General features: G+C 33.5%; 1 protein-coding gene across 1 annotated transcript; it reads right to left on the bottom strand.

The window, feature by feature from the left end:
- Positions 1 to 9,851: 9,851 nt before the first annotated feature.
- On the bottom strand, positions 9,852 to 12,030 carry LOC129881493 (protein VACUOLELESS GAMETOPHYTES-like). The gene is made up of 2 exons (XM_055955689.1): positions 11,549 to 12,030; positions 9,852 to 10,493 (listed from the first exon to the last, which is right to left on the bottom strand). The coding sequence occupies exons 1-2, from the start codon at positions 11,990 to 11,992 to the stop codon at positions 10,086 to 10,088; spliced, it is 852 nt and encodes a 283-aa protein (XP_055811664.1). The 5' UTR covers positions 11,993 to 12,030; the 3' UTR covers positions 9,852 to 10,085.
- Positions 12,031 to 17,782: the final 5,752 nt, after the last annotated feature.

Here is a 17,782-nt window from a genome sequence, read left to right as displayed (position 1 = left end):
TTATCGGGAAAGTCCATAGAGTTAGTTAAGATTCTTAAGAAGAGGAAGATTAATATAGCTTGCGTCCAAGAGACTAAATGGGTAGGACCTAAAGCTAAGGAGGTGGATGGGTTCAAACTTTGGTTCTCGGGCAAGTCGAGGTTTAAGAATGGAGTAGGGATCTTAGTAGATAGCGAGCTTAGAGATCAGGTGGTAGAGGTTAAGAGGACAAATGATAGGATGATGACGATTAAGTTAGTCGTTGAAGGGATCACCCTGAACATTATTAGTGCCTATGCGCCGCAAGTGGGGTTGGACGAGGAGACAAAAAGGCGCTTTTGGGAGGACTTGGACGAAGTGGTGGTCAGTATACCGCCTACTGAGAAGCTATTCATAGGAGGAGATTTCAATGGGCACATTGGGTCTGTTTCGACGGGCTATGACGAGGTGCATGGAGGATTTGGCTTCGGGTGCAGGAATAGTGGAGGAGCCTCACTCTTGGATTTCGCAAAGGCTTTTGGTTTAAGGGTGGCCAACTCGAGTTTCCCAAAGAAGGAGGAACAATTGGTAACCTTTCGTAGCTCGAGGGCGGCGACGCAAATAGACTTCTGGCTACTTAGAAAAGAGGATAAAAGCCTCTGTAAGGACTGCAAGGTCATACCAAGTGAGTACCTTACGACCCAACATAAACTATTGGTCATGGACTTAGAGATAAGAAGGAAGAAGAAGAAGAGGGTCGTGGATGACCGACCGAGGATTAGGTGGGGTCATTTGACTCCGTCTAGTGCCCTAGAGATGGGGGAGAAGCTGATGGCTATGGGGGCGTGGGATAGTAGGGGGGAGGCGAGCAGTATGTGGGATAGGACGGCCAGCTGCATTAGGGAAACAGCTAGAGAGGTGCTGGGGGTCTCACGAGGCCGCCATGGCGGACACCGAAGGGATTGGTGGTGGAATGGAGAAGTCCAGGAAAAGGTAGAAGCAAAGAAGCAGGCATATGTAAAGTTGGTATATAGCAAGGATGATGAAGAGAAGCGAACGAACAGGAAAAAGTATAAGTTAGCGAATAAGGAGGCGAAGATGGCAGTTTCGACGGCCAAAACGGCAGCCTTTGAACGCCTCTATGCAGAACTAGAGGAAAAAGGCGGAGATAAGAAGCTATTTAAGCTTGCCAAGGCGAGAGAGAGGAAGTCATGCGACTTGGATCAAGTGAAGTACATCAAGGACGAGGATGGTCAAGTACTGGTACAGGAATCCCGCATTAGACAGAGATGGCAGTCATACTTTCACGAACTCTTGAACGAAGGAGGGGACAGAGACTTTGTGTTGGGAGACTTGGAGCACTTGGATAGGCGTCGCGACTTTGGGTATTGTAGGAGAATAAAGGTTGAGGAGGTTATGGGAGCTGTTCGTAGGATAAGCAGGGGAAAAGCGACCGGACCTGACGAGATCCCTGGGGAATTTTGGAAGAATGCAGGTAGGGTAGGATTGGAGTGGCTGACTGCGCTGTTTAATGTCATTTTCAGGACATCGAAGATGCCTGAAGAATGGAGGTGGAGTACAATCATTCTCGTGTACAAGAACAAGGGAGACATTCAAAGCTGCAACAACTATAGAGGTATCAAGCTGCTAAGTCACACTATGAAAGTGTGGGAAAGGGTGATAGAAATGAGAGTGAGGAGTAGTGTGTCTATTTCAGAGAACCAGTTTGGATTTATGCCGGGGCGCTCGACTACAGAAGCCATTCATATCTTAAGGAGATTGGTAGAGCAGTATAGGGAGCGGAAAAGGGACTTACACATGATATTTATTGACCTAGAAAAGGCCTATGACAAAGTTCCAAGGGAGGTCCTATGGAGATGCTTGGAGGCGAAATGTTTACCTGTGGCATACATTAGAGCGATTAAAGACATGTATGATGGAGCTAAGACCAGGGTAAGGACGGTAGGGGGGGACTCGGAGCACTTTCCTATTACGATGGGGTTGCACCAGGGATCGACTCTTAGCCCGTTTCTATTCGCCCTGGTGATGGATCAATTGACTAGACAAATACAAGGTGAGGTGCCTTGGTGTATGTTGTTCGCAGATGACATAGTCCTGATTGACGAGACTCACAACGGAGTTAACGACAAGCTGGAGGGCTGGAGACAGACGTTGGAGTCTAAAGGATTTAAATTGAGTAGGACCAAGACAGAATACTTGGAGTGCAGTTTCAGTGGCCTGCCGCGTGAGGCTGACGGGGAAGTGAGGCTTGGAACCCAGGCCATTCAAAAGAAAAGAAGCTTCAAATACCTTGGGTCTATTATACAGGAAGATGGGGATATCGACGACGATGTTTCACACCGCATCAGTGCAGGGTGGATGAAATGGAGGCTCGCCTCCGGAGTGCTGTGTGATAAGAAAGTGCCACCAAAACTCAAAGGCAAGTTCTACAAAGTGGTGGTTAGACCGACCCTATTGTACGGGGTGGAGTGTTGGCCAATCAAGAAACTTTATGTCCAGAAGATGAGAGTCGCGGAAATGCGAATGCTGCGGTGGATGTGTGGGCACACTAGGATGGATAGAATTAGGAATGAAGATATCCGAGACAAGGTAGGAGTGGCATCGGTGGAGGACAAGATGCGGGAAGCGAGACTGAGATGGTTTGGGCATGTCAAGAGGAGAGACACAGATGCTCCAGTGCGGAGGTGCGAGAGGTTGGCTATGGACGGTTTCAGGAGGGGCAAAGGGAGGCCGAAGAAATATTGGGAAGAGGTCATTAGACATGATATGGCACAGTTGCAGCTCTCCGAGGACATGATCTTAGATAGGAGGCTATGGAGGACTCAGACTAAGATAGTGGGCTAGGTGGCCGATCGGTTATCCATAGTAGTCGTAGTCGCGCTCATTTGTCTTAACATAGGATTTTGCATGGGATTACTGCTTATATTAGTTGGCCCAGTCTACTTTGGGTATCCTATTTTATCTATAGTAGTTAATGCCCCTTTATCCCCGATCTTTCCTACCCTGACTTTATCGCTTTATCGCTCTCATTATTTATATCTTTATATTGTCTGTTATATGCCTGGCTTTACTGACCTATGTCTTGTTTTTCCTTGTTTCTCCTCCCTTGTTCTTCTCTCTTAAGCCGAGGGTCTTTCGGAAACAGCCGCCCTACCTTTTAAGGTGGGGGTTAGGTCTGCGTACACTCTACCCTCCCCAGACCCCACATGGTGGGATCACACTGGGTTCGTTGTTGTTGTTGTTGTTGGCAACTTGGACTTTTCCCTAATTATATATACCCTATACTTGAACGTTTTGGGACCATTTTTCAGTCCTCCCTCTCTCTAAAAAGCCCTAAAATTTTCCCTCTCTTCTTCTTCTTCTTCTTCTTCTCCAAATCCATCTCCAACAAAGGGTGCCTTCAAGAGTTTCAAGAATTCAAGCCTTCCATTGAAGACCTAACATCAAGGTTTCTTCAAAGTCTTCAAACAAGGTATGTAAGGCTAACCTAAAATATGGATTGAGTTCTTCCATATGCCCATAGATGTGTTGGTTAGGAGTTGTGAAAGAGTTGAACCTTCTAGGAAGGTTTTCTTGAAAGTTTTCCCTAAACTATAGAATGTTTTTAGATACTATTGGTTGATTGATGATTTTAATGACTTGAGTTACTAAATTGTTAATTTTCATATTATTGACGACAAATGTATCTTTGTATATAAATTTATAGGTATTGACGATATTCTTGAGTTGAGTTTTGTTGAGAGTATGGATTCATGTTTCATTCACATGAACCCAAGATGAGATTTCTTGTCATAAATGTCTTGAGGTTGAGATGGATAGTTGTGTGTATATATGTATTGATTGGAATAAAAGGAATGAATCGGATAGTTAAGAATGTCCCTTTGCTTCTATAAAATGAACATAGGACTAAAATAAGAATTTTGGAGTAGATGTTTGATGATTGATGTGATAATGATACTTGACAATGATGTGATGATAATGTTTGATGATGATGTAAATGATAATATATGATGATGATGTGATGATGATGTTTGATGATGATGTGAGTGATGACGTGAATGGTGCTTATTTAATATGTGTAGAATGATTGATGAAGAGGTATATTGATGAGGATGTTATGTGATGGAGCGGATTAGAGTCTAATGTGATTATGTGATATGTGATTTGCATAATCTGAGTTGATTGGAGTCTTATGAGTATTTTTAAAATAAAGGATCTTTTGAGAAGGAGTTTTAAATACATGATTTGTGAGAATTTTTGCATAAACTATTTATACACTATTTTGAGTTTAAGAAAAGATTATTTTTCATCTATGATTTAAAAAGAGTTTAAGCATGAGTTGAGTTTGAGAAGTCTTTTAATTATTTTTGAACATGAGTATTTTTAGTATAAATGAGTTGAGCATTTTTACATAAAAAGGTCTATTTTGAGATTGTATAGATTTTAAAGAGAAGAGTTTGATGATTTGAGATGAGTCGATTTGAAAAAAGGTCCAATGAGGCCAGATTTGATTGAGTTTTGAAATGAGTCCAATGAGACTAAATGAGTTGATTTGAAAGAGTCCGATGAGACTAAATGAGCATTTTGAGTATTTTACTCACTTGATAGATATGAGCATATTGAGTCTTGGGAGGAGTATCGAACAACGAATTGGGTAAGAATACAGTTCATACTCGAACCAATAAACTACGTCGCCAAACGTAGGAGGGGATTGAACTGTTAAAGTGGATGCTTCCCCGACATGTTTGTCCTGACATTATAGGACTTGGTTGGATTGGATCCATGATTGGTTGATTCGTTCATACCCTGGCAAGGTATGAACGAACGTGGCAACAATGCCGGTTTGTTGTACTATCACTCGCTTATATGGTGATGGTTGTCGGTTAGAGAAACTCCCAATTGAATGAATTGTGCTTGATCTGATTGGTTTGATTGTGATTGCAAATGATTGAGTTGAATTGTAAACCATTGCATAATTTAATTTGCATATTTATTGAGTTGAGCCCTTTGAGTTGATTGTTGAGTTGATTGTATATGATCGAATTGGATTAGATGAATTGTGATTTGATAGTGTACGATTGGACTGGATTGAACTAGATGATATGTTGATTGGGTTGAATGGAAGGATATATGATTGGATTGGATCGGACCGTATATGACCGGGTTGAACCGAGTGTATACGATTGGATTGAATCGGATGATATATGATTTGATTGAACTATATTGTGTATGATTGGATTGGATTGTATGATGTGTGATTGGTTTTTGTCTAGAAATGTATTCTTACTTTAGACTTATGACGCCTTATTTGAGTTTCTCTTATCTTCCTGAGTTGAGATATTTGATCCAGCGTTACTATTCCTTGAGGTATGTTTCATTCTGCCATATTACATACCAGTACATTCCATGTACTGACGCTATTTGGCCTGCATCGTTTCATGATGCAGAGACAGGTACTAGAGATCATCAATCGGCGCTCCGTTGAAGATCCACACCCACTCTCAGAATATTGGTGAGTCCGCCCCTACATTCGGAGGACACCGTTTGTGTATTCTTGCGTCGAGTTAGCCCTTTTTCATTTTGAGTTGAGGTAGCCATGAACATGTCATTGGCACCAATTAGATAGTAGTGATAGAGGCTTCATAGACTAGATAGTGATGCGTCGATTGAGTATTTCTTTCCTTAAAATTATTCTTGTCAAACTATTTATAATGACAAATATTAGAGTTGATTTGTCGGCCCATGGCCTTTATTCTTTGAGTTAGATTAATGTTTGAGTTGCCCACCAAATATTCTCTTTATTTTCTTGTCTTCCGCTGATTGAATGAATGAACGGATGTGTGATCAAGCTATGTGGTTTGCTTGGGAGCCAGAAATAGTTTCTGAGTGTCGGTTACGTCTAGGGTACCCTCTCGGGGCGTGACATTAGCGATCAGGGCCACTTAAGTGGGGTTCTCTCAAGCGAACCCTATGTCGCTTAAGCGACACCTGGGTTTATGGTCGAGGTTTTAGCTATGTTTCACTATTTTTAGATCTTGTAAGCACGGGAGAGGGTGATTTCAAGAGGATTTTTGTAGGAATTCTTGTGGGTAAGTATTTTTAACGTATATCTTTCATTACCCATCGATTATACATTGATTTTGGTCGTTAATTCATGATTTTAAATCTTGATTTTGGGGATTTTTCTAAAACATGAAATTTTTAGTAAAATGATGATTACGAACTGATTTTAAGTCCAAATTTGAAATTATTTTCACTAATAGTTTCCAAATGTTTCAAGGAATATTTTCATGTAAAAATTTCTAGATTTGTCCTTCGTTTTTGGAATTGGATTTTTAGGTCCATTTTGGCCCGATTTTTAAAAATTATGATTTGGGTGTCGTTAGATTCGTTTTCTCATTGGGAATTCATATTTGATTAGATTTTATTGATTCAGAATATTGGCGTAAGGTTAAGGCTCAAATTTTGGAGTAGTTCGGGGTAAATTCAAGGCAAGTGAACTTTTAAACCTTCGTTTAAGCTTGTAAGATCATATATTCTTTTTTTTTATGTTGGAGAGTAATGAAAAGCGGTTTGGGACCATTTGATTGAACTTGATAATAAAGAAATGGGGTAATAAATGGTAAATTTGATGAGTTAAAATGATGTGTTTGATATGATTAAACCTTTGATATATATTGAGATGGAAATGTGAATATGTTGTGACATGATTTATGACTTGTTGTTGATATCATTCTATTATTGTGATTTACATGAATATCGCCTATTTCCATTGGTTATGATATATTGAGATGAAATTGATTTGAGGATTATGCCGAAGGGAAATTGTTCCGGCGATTGATATTTATCCCAAAGGAAAATGGTTCCAGCGGATACATGGTTCATGTGTGGCCTCCATAGATTTCGGCCTGCTAGTCAGCCGATGTGTATCATTAGGACAGACATACATCACTATACGTGACATTGCACTGCACTACATTACATCATACATCTTTTGTCATTTGTGGACTGTGTTTGCCCCTGATATCCTCGTGATTTATACTATGAATTGATGTGATTTGACTGAGACTTAAGCACTATTGATGATATATATACTTGTGCTATTAGAACTGTTAAACTGGGTTGATTTTTATGTAGGTTGTAGTCTGAGGGGTTCGGTTGGTATGACAAGAGTACTTACATTTTATTAGCTTTGCTTAGTCTTAGTTATTCGCTTGATGGGTATCGTGTCGGTGGTACGCACTCCTTGCTATCTACACTTGTGTAGGTTCCGACAGTGATTCAGTTCTCTTTCCCTTCATCCGAGGCTTACAAGGGAGACTTGAGAGGTAGCTGTTGATGCCGGTAATCTTCCTTGTTCCTTTTTACTTTTACTTTGTTCTATTCGATTGACAAAGATTTTAAAACTTGTATTATTTTCATTATCGTTGTATTAGAAGCTTGTACATGTGATAATCGGTCCTTGGGGGGGGGGGGTTGTAGTTGACTAAAACTTACGCTTTTATCTAGTTTCTATCTATTTTTAATTGTTTTCACATTATTTTTCGAAATAATTGAATTTAGGCTGACTTGTCCAGTGAAAATGGTTGGTTTCCCGGTAAGAAACTCGATACTATTACATACTTTGTATGGATGGTTTAGTATGGTGTATTTCCGCATTTAATTGGTAGAAATTTTAGCAATGGCTTTTCTCCATTTTTCAGGGGAAAAAAATCATACAATTATAGGAAGAAAAAATAAATAGATGCTTCTTATTCATAAATCAATATAATCAAATTAGGGGTATGAAAGAAATATCCCTAATTAGTTCAAGGAAAAAAGCAAGATTACCATTATCTTGAGCAAAGGGATTCGGAGAAGTCGGTGACTGCGTAAATAAAGACATACAAGCAAATAAATGAGTTCGTGCCCCTTCGATCGCTTGACCCATATCACCATTCGTGACCAAAGTATGAACTATGAAATCGAAATCCGATTTCATAAGTATATATTCATGAAGACACTGCTTGTAAATTTGCTTGAGGGTTGGATTTACTTTATTTGTAGTGATCGTGAAAACTTTTCTGTGAATGTTTGTGTAATTTGTATATGCCAATTGAATTGCAACGTCTTTAAGATTGAACCTTGTTATTGCTCTATTTGCCTCCGGATTTTCACCTAAAACATTGTAGCAAAAATCTTTAACTTGACATAAATCGCAAGCCTTTTTAACTAGCTGAATGGTCGCATTTGCTCTTAACCTTGCCCCAAAGAGATCAACACTTAATAAGATAATAAAAATTAGTGAAATTAGTGAAGAAGTACTAGAGATTGATCTCCCCATTATTATTTTTTTCCAACTATGATCCTAATTAACTTCTCTATTGGAAAATTAATATAAAGATGGGGGTTGACTCTACATATAAAAAGTGCATTAATATCAATTGGCAACATATTATGTCCTAGTTTAGAAATTCTCTCGACAAGTTAAAATGGTAATTATGTTATTATTGAGCCATAAATATTTGATAAATATAACTGGCTATTTGTATAAAATTCCTTAATTTACATCCTGGTCAAAGTAAACATCTCAATTACTTCATATGTGTTTCCAAGCTATTTTTATACTGTAAAAATTTATCTGCATCAGGTGTTTACACCAAATTAGGTAAATTTACTAAGATCGAGTAATTTAATGATGTAAAAGTGCATGTTTAATTTATTATGTTTAATTTCTAAAAGTTATAAAAATTAACACAATATTACGCAAAGGGATAAACTATGCGAGTGCTGATTATTCGCACCAATTTCCCTAATAAGATTATCTTATAATTAAGGGAAAAGGGTCAAAAATGCCTTAAATTATTTGAAATGAATAAAAATGACATCCGTTTATAGTTTGATTCAAAAATGCCCTTGTCGTTAATACTTTGGTCTAGAATTGCCCTTCTTGTTATTTAATGGGTCAAAAATGCCCCTATTGTTACAAAATGGGTCAAAAATGCCCTTTCCTGAATAAATATACCTTTTTTAAAAAAATAAAAATCTTGTTCCTTATAAAAATATTACTTTTAAGGAACTCTATTCTTGTTTTCATTATTTTTAAACCACTTAAAGTAATAAAAATGTAGAAAATTAGTTTATTCTTCGTAATCTCATTTTATCAATTAAAAAAGAATAACTTCATGCATTCTAAGTTTTAACGGATAACATATGTCATATATATAAGATCACAATAAATCAATCATTAATTTTTATTCAAATAACGATAAAAAGTAATTATAATAAAATAAGAATTTTTTTATAATTTTTAATTTTTTTTCTAATTGAAGTAGAATAAACATTTGCTAATAAAAGAAATATTATTAGGAAAAAATGTGTTAAAAAGAAAATAAATAATATATTTATTTGAAAAAGGATATTTTTGACCCATTAAATAATAATAAGAGCATTTTAGACCAAAGTATTGACAGAAAGAGCATTTTTGGACCAAACTATAAATGGAAGACATTTTTGTTCATTCCAAATAGTTTAAGGGCATTTTTGATCCTATTCCCTATAATTAATTAGTTAGATTCTAAAAACATATAATCTCAAAATATTACGCAATAATTATGGTTTTCTTAGTATTAATTATGATGTTATGTGTAACTTGTGGTAAAAAGAGGTTTTTCTTCTAAATGAAAGTTATCTTCAAAAGACGGTCAAAACACTTGTCGATTAAGTGACCATTCACTCCCCTCTTGTAATTTCACACTAGGGGCGGACTTTCGAATTAAAAAAAAAAGAGATTGCTCTTGTGACTCGGGATGAATTTTTGTCGGAGGTAAGGTATGAGTTTGATAAAATTCAATAACTTTAGTCTAAACATTATATATTATTGAAAAATTCATTGAACATGTACATATAATAAATTTCAGAATTCAAAAGCTTGAAACTCAAAATCCATATACTTTAAACTTGAATCAATCCCAAGGGCGAAACCACCATTTTATGACTACGTACGGTTTCGATGGAACCTTGTTGTTTTGCTGAAATCGTGTGTGTGTATATATATATATATATAAATTATAATCAAATGAATCCATAAACTAAAAATCTTGACTCAGCATCTGTCCACCTCTATTTCACATCCCAAGAATCAACGCAATTGAGACTATTTTCACTAGTACAAATATAATTTTTCCAATTTGTCTACCTGTTCCACCATGATGAGTTTGAACCGCACAATGAAATTGATGTTGTGGGTGTAGGTGTGGGTGTGAATGTGGGATGTTGTTATGATTAGGATTCCAATATGGAATATCATAAGCATGACCATAAAAATATTGCGTCTTAGGAAATACCGATGGTGGAACATACTTCGAAATTCCTAGCCATGTTCTTTCCTTTTCGCATTGTACCAACATACACTCCATATGGATATTGAATTCACATAGTGCGCACCTATAACGCCATGAAGAAGCGTTACAAGCTCCTTTGCAAACAACACAGGTTCCTGGTTCAGTCGAGCTTAGTAGCCTTAAAGGATGCATCTGAAATATTATTATGGGAAAATGGTAAAAAATGTTTTAAACTATTTGAAATGAATAAAAATACCCTCCGTTTATAGTTTGGTCCAAAAATGTCTTTGTTGTCAATACTTTGATCCAGAAATACCCTTATTGTTATTTAATGGATCAAAAATGCCCCTACTATTTTTTAATTTTTCCATGTTCATTTAGAGTGTTTTGAAAAATATTTTTCAAATGATTCCTCCATAAGGAAAATGACTTCCTTAATAAAAAATAAAAAAGACATTTTTCTAAATTCTCGTTCAACCTCATCATCCACCACAAAATCCACCCAAACTCCCTCGACCCCTAATCCCCAAACATACTACCTCGTAAAGCAACCCACCCCGCCCCCAACTGACTCGGGACTCGACCCGAGATCACCCAATTCGAGGCCCGCTCCAACCTGGGACCTTTGCTGAGATTCAACCCTAACCCAATCCTCCCCAATCAGGGTCTCGACTTAGAACATTTTTCTTCATACCGAACACAACCCTAATGTAGATATTATGGCCTAATCGTTACAATCACTTCCTTTTCTCTGACTATTTTGAATTCAGTTTTACAGTCAATACCAATATCAATACCAATACCAAAACGAAAAATATTTACACGATGATGTATAAATTTTAATTGTATACAGAAAACTTAAGGACTGGTCATCTGTCTATATAACACACCAAATAATTTTTAAGAAAAGAGCTCAAAAGGTCAAAGGAAATTCATTAAAAGTCTTCTCAAAATCATTATAGATTACGGGTACATGACTTATCTTGATAAATTATATTTATATAGTTTTTAATTATGTAAATTTATTTATTTCTAAAATAAAAATAAAAATAAAAATTCTATGTCTAAATTCACACCAAATATTAATCACTTTTATCCTCGTACTCCGAATCAAACCAGATAAATTATAACAGCGGGAGAGTATTCAAAAGTAAACACAATGAATATAAAACATCCTAAAATTATGTATAAGTAATTTTAATATTGAAATTCTTGAATATTTATATTTTCTAATTCTAATTGGTTACCTGATGTAGGACATGTCGAAGTGTTTGAGGCAATTGAGTACAGAGGGGATGGACATCAAATTCACAAATCTCACATCTATAAAACAGCCCTTCAATAGAATCACAACAAACACTGCAAACGCGGTCCAATAGGCGATTGCCATGTGGCACACGATTGACGAGCTTGAGAGAATGGTAAGGATGTAAGAACGAAGTAAGATTCATCGGACATGTTCCACAATATTCATGTAGATCGAAATCGCATTCATGGCAGTGATATCTTTTACCTATGCCAGGGATTTTGCAACCATCACATAAATATTTGGTGTTCGAATCAAATAATGTTAATGAATGTTTTGGGTGTGTCAAGTGTTGGATTGTGTTCTTGTGGATAGCTGCCATTTCTTGGAAAAAGGAAGGAAAAAAAAAACAAGTAAGAAGTTGTACTTGGAAATAATGGGGCATTCAAAGGGCAAAATGACAATATAAGACTTTATGGGTCTTTCACTCTAAAAGTCTTTAACTTGTTATTGTTGTTTTCTTTCATATATATATATATATATATATAAAAATCGCGTAGTTGCTTATTCTTTAACATATATTACTATATGTTATTTAATTTGCTTTCTATCTTGTAATTTTATCATTATATTTTTTTTGCAATTTTACTTTAATTTTTTTTTTTGATCCAAGGGTATATCAGAAACAGTTTTCTAACTCACAAAGGAAGAGATAAAGGCCAAATTTTGGTCAATTTTTAGAGTTTCTTTTTGCTGTTTATGTTATATTTTTTGTCATTTTTTACAGTATGATACAACTTTTGAGGTGCAATTTATTTTATCTTTTTGTCTCTGGTGCGTTTTTTAATCTTGTGATTTTTGAATTATGACAAAATTTTTTGGTTATCTAGTTACAACTTTTTTTTGTAGTTCTAATTAAATTTAATGATTAGAATTTGTAAATATCTATCAAAGATAAAAAATGCTCATTTTTAATAAATTTAACGGATCAAAACTATTCAAATAATACTTAAAAGACTACTTTGAACCTGCGATGCCAAAAGATAAGGGACCATTTTTGACATTTTCTCTATCTAAATACATAAATGCGAAATTTACTTTTTAATACTTCATCAGCAAACTAGAAGCTTCTTTTTTTAAAAAAAATAAATAAATTAGGTATTCGAAACTTATCGACTAATTTAAATTTATTTGGCCATTTAAAAGAGTGCTCCCTACAAAGAGGATTATCGACTAATTTAAATTTATTTGGCCAATTAAAGAAGGAACACTCCCTAAAAAGGATGTTTTTCTATTATTAAGATTCCGACATAAAAAATATGATTTAAAAATGAAAGAATCCATCCATTACATCATACCTTTGGTGAGATATGCTTCCAAATTAATTAATCCTACTTGTTTTAAATAAAAATGTCAAAGTTGTGTGTTTTGACTAGTTTAACCATGAAATCCTCAAGAAATGGAGAGGAACTACTCCTACCATTACCAAGTAATTAATGTTTTGTATGTCACATTTGGACAGGACAGGGTCAAAGTCTACTATATATGACTTTAAAGTGGATGCTAATTGGTACACAAATCAATTTTCATATTTATTTTCTAAAAGAAAAAGTTATTTTTTGTTAATTTTCCTTATGGATCTTTATCTAAATACATCAACGTTGATGCTTCCTAATAATTTAAAACAAGGTTTGGACGGTTTCTCTCGTTGTTTGTACAAGTATTTGCAATTGGTAAGCAACTGCATTCTACGTACCTGATAACGTAGTCAGAAATTTAATGAAAATTATGTAAAAAAAATTCTCAATTGTGTTAAAGGTGTACAAAATTAAAATACACTCATAATCACTAACATCATATAATTTACCGAAAAAAATTGCGCATTGGACCACCCTTCGTGTAAGGTGACTCCACCCATGCTAAAAGGTTACTGTGTTTTGTATAAAAAAAAAATGTTTTCCATGAATAATATTTACCAAGAAAATATTTTCTTGAAAATTAAGTGAATATTATTTTTACTAAATTTCAAATTAATTAAGATGTGAAAGATAAAAAATTTTATAAGAAAGTACTTTTGATCTTTTTTGAGAGAGAAAGGAAATAAAAACTCTCATGTAATGTGAACCCATTTTATACTAATAAAAATTATTTCTTTTCTTTTTTTCCTTTGAGTTATGAGTTAACTTCAATAAGTAATATTCCATCCAAGTGTAATAATAATAAAGAAACGTAAAATATATTTGAGAAATGCCATACCGAATCTTTTTTTTCCTTTTAACTCCTATTCTTTCTGATTTCTTCTTTTACCTCTCTCTGTCTCTTTATCTCCAATAAGTTGACTTCAATAATTATTCCATCCAAGAAAAAAAATGTATTTTGATCTAAGGTAGTTGTCATCTCAATTCCTCTACACCATAATGTTTTATATTTAGAAGATATATGCCTTGCATACTTTTTCTTTTGAAATTCTTAATACTAAATATTTGCATATGGATTTCTATTAATTTTCTCTAGCTTTTCTGCAAGAATTATAGGAGATCGACCAATGCAAAGTCATTTTTCATACCACAACAACAAACTTATTTAGTGTCCTATAAGTAGGATTTGAAAAAGATAGGATTTACGCAGATTTTATCTCTTTTTTCTGCGATAGAGAAATTATTTTTGATAAACACTCGAATAAAAAAAAAGAGTGTACGAAGAATGACACATTTTCTTATTTGACAAATATTTAATGAAACTATCAACATTTTACATATATTTGGTCTCACTTATTTGCAAAAGGTCCACAAAGGTGTACGCTTCTATTTTAAATTTTTTTTATTTTAAAAAATTACAAAGTCTTTCTATATTTCTTAAATTTTATGTTCAATAAAATTAAATTATATAAATTGCCACGGAGAAAGTATTATCTTTTAAGTTACAAAATAAATAAAATTGTTCAACTAGTCAACTAGAAGAAACAGTTCTAGTTGATGTTGTTTATGTAAAAAATAATAATTTAGAACTAAGCCAAAAACTTTTGGAGCAAATTAAAAGTTTTACATTGTCCTCTTGCTCTTTGGAGGTACCTAGAGAGAAAATTAACCCAAAATGGCGCCACTCCCAAGAAACACAATACAACATTTCACACATCCAAAGCATTCATAAACAACTATCGATAAAAGATGCTTGTGGAACTGTTTTATTTAGAACAATTCATTTTTATAAATTCATGGACGAACTTTAATATATAAATAAAATCTTTCAGTTTTAGCAAAAAATAAAAAATTAATATATAGTATTTAATGTTGACACCCAATTTTGACCATCCACAACGCAAATTAGCTATCGAGTTTTTTTGAATTCGAACATTTTGAAATAATTAGCTTTTATATATAAAAAAAAAAATAATAATAATATATGTATATATATATATTTTCATATTATTCTTAACTATTTTTATCTTTATATAAATTTTAGTATAACATACATATTTCTATATAACTATATCTTTGATTACTATTTATGTTATTATTCGAAAATTATCTCAAAAGTTTTTTTTTTACTACTAAATAAATTTTAGTTAGGTTAGTTTAATTATGGTTTGTATTTTTGAAAATTTTAGTTTTTTCTAAAAATAAAAATAAATAAATAAAAAATATCCTTTCTTTTCTTTTTCCATTATCAAACAACTATCCATCTCTCTAAACTCACTTCTTCACTATCTCTCTCTCAAAAAAAAAAATCACTTCTTCACTATCTCTCTCTCTATCTCAAAAACTCACTTCTTCACTATCTCTCTCTCTCTCAAAAAACTCACTTCTTCACTATCTCTCTCTCTATCTCAAAAACTCACTTCTTCACTATCTCTCTCTCTCAAAAAAAACTCACTTCTTCACTATCTCTCTCTATATCTCAAAAACAACTATCCCTCTCTCAAAACTCTCTTCTTCACTATCTCTCTCTACACTCTCTTCTTCACTATCTCTCTCTTTCTACACTCTCTTCATCTTCTCAAAAAGAGAAAACAAGACAAGACCATCCTCACCATTCTCTCCCCTCATCTCTCAATCTCTCTCCTCTTACACACCACTGAATACTTCTCTTCCACTCATCTCCGGCGAGAGCTCCGACGAACCACGCAGGAAAAGCTACCAAGCCGCCGCTAGACTAACAAGACGAGAGGTCTTACAAATCCGTCTTGGTATGGTTTCGTTTAACTTTATTTTACTATATATGTTATGTTTTTTTTTAGATCTAAAAGTTTTTTTTTTTTTATTATTGTGTATATGTTGGGTTGATTACATCTTGTGTTTGGTGTTCTTGATAAGTTTTCTTGCTTGGAAGATTTAGATCTTTCTCATGTTAGACTCCTTTTACTGATTTTGTTTTCATAACAAATGTTGGGCTGATTAATTACTCTAACCATTATTGTTATTTTCTTGCTTATAAGATTCATATTGTTCATATGTTACTACATCACTTTAGTTCTTTATTTTTTGCTCCAAATGATTTGATAAACTCGAGATTCAAAGATTTTTTGTTCATTCATAATTGATTAAAATTGCAAAGCATATTTATGTTATTTTTGTTGTTGTTGTTGTTGTTTATGTTCATGTTCGTGTTTATTTCATGTTTATGTTTATGTTCATGTTCATATTTAAGTTCTTACACTTTAATTATGTTCATGTTTATATTCTTGTATTTAATTAAGGTTTCATGTTCGTACATTTTAATTATGTTCATGTTTATATTCTTGTATTTAATTAAGGTTTCGTATTCATATTCATGTTCTTACATTTTAATTATGTTCATGTTTATATTCTTGTATTTAATTAAGTTTTTTACGGTGAGATTGTTATTATTTGCTATTGTCTAAATGTATATCTTTTAATTTGGGTATCTATTTGATTAGCTAATTGATAACCGATATTTTATTTTCTTGATTTAGATTTGGGAAATGTTTAATATTTTGCTAATCAGGCATAATTTGTTGATTGAAATATTTGACTGTTAGGAAATAATTATAGTATTTTTTTTTACAAAATTTGCTAGCATGTAGTAATTATTTTGGCATTTATCACAATTAATCTTGTCTCCCTTTATTAAATTTGAAATAAAGTTATTACCCCACAACTTTAAATAAAGTTATTTCACCACTACTTTAAATAAAGTTGTTACCCTACTACTTTAAATAAAGTTGTTACCCTACTACTTTAAATAAAGTTGTTATCTTACTACTTTAAATAAAGTTATTACCCTATTACTTTAAATAAAGTTGTTACCCTACTACTTTAAATAAAGTTGTTATCTTACTACTTTAAATAAAATTATTACCCTACTACTTTAAATAAAGTTATTTCACCACTACTTTAAATAAAGTTATTACCCCACTACTTTAAATAAAGTTATTACCCTACTACTTTAAATAAAGTTGTTACCCTACTACTTTAAATAAAGTTATTACTCTACTACTTTAAATAAAGTCATTACTCTACTACTTTAAATAAAGTCATTACTCTACTACTTTAAATAAAGTCATTACTCTACTACTTTAAATAAAGTCATTACCCTACTACTTTAAATAAAGTTATTACCCTACTACTTTAAAAAAAGTTAGTACCCACTTCTTTAAAATAAGTTTTAAATAGTTTTTTTTATTATTTGGAGGGATGATTACATGTCTACTACTTATGTAACAGACTTTATTTTGGCCAATGAAAAATCTCTCCGTCGGGTTTCGAGGCCTCTCTATTTTAAAGACGGAAATTTTAATTTAAGTTTACATTATATATTATATATTACAAGTTGAAATTAGCCGATGAAGAAATTACCGTTGCTTTCCAAGGCCTCTCATGTTCATAAGACGAGTTTTATTTTTTGTATTAGTATTATTATTATTATTGTTATTATTTTTATTTTTATTATTACTATTCATATTATTTATTATTAACATGTTTACTAAGTATTTCTACAGGCGCTGGAGCAAAATTGACTGATATGCAATTTTATATATATCTGATATACAAGAAAACTGTTGGTTGTATGCACTAATATACAGTGTATATACAGTTGTGATATACATCAGAATTGGCCCAAAAGCCCAAAACGCAGGTGGCCCAACAACTTAGTCCAGGCGTACAGAAACTAAGTGTCGGGCCATATTTTATATGTTCATTACTTATTTTTATTTATTATTTTATTGATTCGGTTTGTAATAATTAATTTATTTATGTCGTTCATGATTTCGTTA

The sequence above is a fragment of the Solanum dulcamara genome, chromosome 3, assembly GCF_947179165.1.
Source record: "Solanum dulcamara chromosome 3, daSolDulc1.2, whole genome shotgun sequence".
Lineage (NCBI taxonomy): Eukaryota > Viridiplantae > Streptophyta > Magnoliopsida > Solanales > Solanaceae > Solanum > Solanum dulcamara.
This window is presented reverse-complemented; position numbering and strand designations above follow the sequence as displayed.

Bases quoted from the DNA above. Each gene is read 5' to 3' on its own strand.
- LOC129881493 (XM_055955689.1), bottom strand. From the start codon at position 11,992: ATGCCCCATTATTTCCAAGTACAACTTCTTACTTGTTTTTTTTTTCCT. The intron at 10,494-11,548 runs GTAACCAATTAG...ATAATATTTCAG, and splicing joins TTCGACATGTCCTACATCAG to ATGCATCCTTTAAGGCTACT.